General features: G+C 45.1%; 1 protein-coding gene across 1 annotated transcript; it reads right to left on the reverse strand.

Moving 5' to 3' along the window:
• Positions 1 to 278: 278 nt before the first annotated feature.
• LOC103126850 (olfactory receptor 6E1-like) lies at positions 279 to 1,256 on the reverse strand. The gene has a single exon (XM_007537769.1). It carries the CDS (start codon positions 1,254 to 1,256, stop codon positions 279 to 281), a length of 978 nt encoding a protein of 325 aa, XP_007537831.1.
• Between the last annotated feature and the right edge of the window lie 2,583 nt (positions 1,257 to 3,839).

The raw sequence follows: 3,839 nt of genomic DNA on the forward strand, positions 1-3,839 counted from the left end.
TTCCTGTGGTGTATAGTGAATTGCAGAGCCAACTCCTGTTCTCAAAGTGATGTTTTACTATGGAGATAGGCAGACACATATAAAAGCATCAGAAACATTCTATTAATTTCATAATTTATAAACATGACTTGGAGGTCCAGAAAGAACTTGAGTTTATGCTGACTTGCACTCATGAAACAAGATTTAGGACCTTTTGTGATAAGAAATGACTCGGTCTTGCAAGGTTCTGATATCCCCTTAAATAGTCTGGAATCTTATCTATCCATTGACCACAGAACTTATAAGAAGAGTTTATTCATCTGCTCCCTAAACACATGCTTCACCTGTTTGTTCCTGAGGGTGTAGATGAAGGGGTTGAGCATGGGGGTGACCACAGTGTTGAGCAAAGCCACCACCTTGTTGTGGTCCTCCCCCTGGCCACCCTTGCCTGACCGGATATACATGAAGATGCAGCTGCCATAGAAGAGAGACACGACAATGATGTGTGAGGAGCAGGTGGAGAAGGCTTTCTGCCTCTCCTTGACTGAGGGGATGCGCAGGATGGTGTGCAGGATGTGGCCGTAGCAGGTGGCCGTGACAGACAGGGTGCCCAGCAGGCTGAAGATGGCGACCACAAAGCCCAGGAGCTCTATCGGGCTTGTGTCTGCACAGATGAGTTCCAGGAGGGGGAAATTGTCACAGAAGAAATGGTTGATGACATTGGGGCCACAGAATGGCTGCTGAATTGTGATGACACTTGGAAAGATGATAAGAAGGAATCCTGTTGTCCAAGAGCAGAGGACTAGCTGGACACAGAGCCTTTTGTTCATGATGGTGGCATAGCGCAGAGGATGGCATATGGCCACGTACCTGTCAAAGGACATCACCGCCAGGAGGAGGAACTCTGCAGTGCCTAGGAAGAAATAGAGAAAACTCTGTAGGAAGCATGCTGGGAGGGAGATGGTCTTGACTCCAGTGAGGATGTTGGTGAGCATCTTGGGGAAGATGTTGGAGGTGAACCAGATCTCCAGGACAGCAAAGTTGCGGAGGAAGTAGTACATGGGGGTGTGGAGGCGCCTGTCTAGGAGGGTGATGACCACAATGAGGAGGTTCCCCAGCAGAGTGAGGAGGTAAGTCAGGAGGAGCCCCAGGAAGATGAGCATCTGCAGCTCACAGGCATCTGAGAGCCCCAGCAGGACAAACTCGGTGATGGTGGTGTGGTTCTCCTTGATTCTTCTGCCCTTTGCTGGGGCTGACTGATCAGAGGTGTGTGACATCAGGGGTTGTGATGTTTTGGAGGATGAGGCTCCTGGAAGTTAGAGGAATGAGCATCACCTTTTTTAGAAGAAGAAATCCATTATTTCTGTGAAGAATACCCACCCCCAGCACTGACTATCCAGAGTTGATTTTTTTTTAAACTCTTGGGGTATCTGTGTCGTGTTTGATCCCTGCTATGTCTCTGTGTTAGAGGATTTTCTGTGTTGTTTTTCAGGGAGGCTTAACTATAACTTCAATACAGAAAATTTGCCTTGATTACTTTGGATAATATTTATTGTGCCAGGTGGTGGTTGCTATAGTAAAGCACACATGATTGAATGCTCAGGCTCAAACTCTTAGTTCCCATCTGCAGGGAGTAACTTGCTAAGCCGTGAAGCAGTGCTGCAGGCTCCTCTCTTTCTTGCTCCATCTCTTCCTCCTCCTCTCTTCCTACCTCCCTATTTGTACCTCTACATGAAAAAATAAGTAAAAATAAAACTGACCACCAAGAATAGTAGAACTACAGTGATAGCCTTGGTGGCATAAAGAAGAAGAAGGAGGAGAAGGAGAAAAAAAACATATCTATGAGTGAGGATGAGAAAGATCAAAGCTCTACTCAACTCTGGCTATGATGTTGCTGGAAATTGAACACAGGTTCTCTGGGACCACATGTATATCCTTTAAAAAAAAAAAAAAGACTTCTCTTTAAAGTCACTATTCCTGAAAATTTCCTACCTTAAGCATTATCTACTGTTAGCTTAATGATCAGTCAGAGCTGTAGTATTATATAATAATAATAATAATAATAATAATAATAATAATAAAATAATGGCTCCCGGTCTCTGCACCTAGGATGAAGGGGAAGCTAGAGGGCATTAGTAGAGAGGATGATGACTAACCTTTACAGAAATTGTTCCTTTAGTACAGGACACACCATTCAAACATTCCACAGACACCTACCTTTCACTGTTTATTTATTAAGTCTATTTTATGTATGTATTTTTATTATATTTATTCATTGGATAGAGACAGCCAGAAATCAAGGGTGTAAGGGGAGATAGAGAGAAGGAGAAAAGAAAGACATCTGCAGTCCTGCTGCACCACTTACAAAGCTTTCTCCCTGCAGGTGGGGACCTGGGGCTCAAACCTGGGTCCTTACACGCATCGTAATGTGTGCTCAACCAGGTGCGCCACCACCCAGCCCCTCATTCACTTTCAGAGAACACCAAATAACTGATCTGTCTCTGGGGGCATAACAAAAGTTACTCCCCAGGGGTCATTTCTAGGTCGAATGTTTTCTAAATTCATTAACAAATTGCAAAAGAAGTGTCTCCAGCTCAATCCTGGTTCAAAGGTGAGTCCAGGTGATCGAGAAAATGCGACCAACTCTTTCCAGAACAAAAGCGGAACCCAGCAGAAATGTTATGTCCAGAGCACCATCAGGAGCTAAGAGAGTGAGTCATACTTAGAAGTCCTATGTGGGAAACAGTGAGAGAAAGAGAAGATATGTAGATTAACGGAGAAGAGCCAGATTAGAGTGGAGGGGGAGAGGAAGTTCCAGATGCAGTCTCATTCAAGAGCTCACACGGATGACCGATGACCCGCAAAAGACACTGTGACCAGAGCAACGATACAGCGCATAAACAGGCCGGGAGATACTATTTCAAGAACAGGTCAACACTTGTGTGTGTGGGAGTTTGCTTCCAGATACAAAAGAAAGTGGTGGAAAGAGGGGAGTAGCGCAGCGGGTTAAGCGCACGTGGCACAAAGTCCAAGTACCGCAGTAAGGATTCTGGTTCGAGCCCCCGGCTCCCCACCTGCAGGGGAGTCGCTTCACAGACGGTGAAGCAGGTCTGCAGGTGTCCATCTGTCTCTCCCCATCTGTCTTCTCCTCCTCTCTCCATTTCTTTCTGTCCCATCCAACAATGACATCAACAACAACAATAAAAACAACAAGGGCAACAAAAGGGAAAAATAAATAAATATAATTAAAAGAAAAAAAAAGAAAGTGATGGAAGGAACTAGGTGGTGGCTCACCCGGGAAAACACATGTTACCATGTTTGAGGACCTGGGTTCAAGCCTTCTGGTCCCCCCTTCTGCAGGGTGAAGCGTCACAAGTAGTGATGCACTGCTACAGTTGTCTCTCCTCTCTCTCTCCCTGTCTATCTTTCACCTACCATTAAAAAACCAAGCCAAACCAAACCAAACCAAACCAAACCAAACCAAACCAACAAACCAACCAACCAAACAAAAATCGGCCACCAGAAATCATGGAGTTGTACAGGCACTGAGCCTGAATAATAACCTGATGGCAAAAATGGAAGTGGTCTACTTGCTTAATGAGTGAGAGGGATATTTTCTTGGCAGCTGAGCACCAGGTCATTGTTGCACCAGCAACTGGACTTAAATGCATTGCTTTAAGAGTCAGTCATGTAGCAGTCAATGCAACAGTCTCTATGGATGGTCTGGAAGTTTGTCCTACCTTGTTTGGAACTGCGTGGTCTTTTGGACGCTTCTAGTATCCTTAGGAGGGTGGCCTTCACCATCTAAGAAAAAGCATTAAGATTTTTACTCAGACTTGATGTTGTTCAGAGCTTTGGGT

The sequence above is a fragment of the Erinaceus europaeus genome, chromosome 16, assembly GCF_950295315.1.
Source record: "Erinaceus europaeus chromosome 16, mEriEur2.1, whole genome shotgun sequence".
Classification (NCBI taxonomy): Eukaryota; Metazoa; Chordata; class Mammalia; order Eulipotyphla; family Erinaceidae; genus Erinaceus; species Erinaceus europaeus.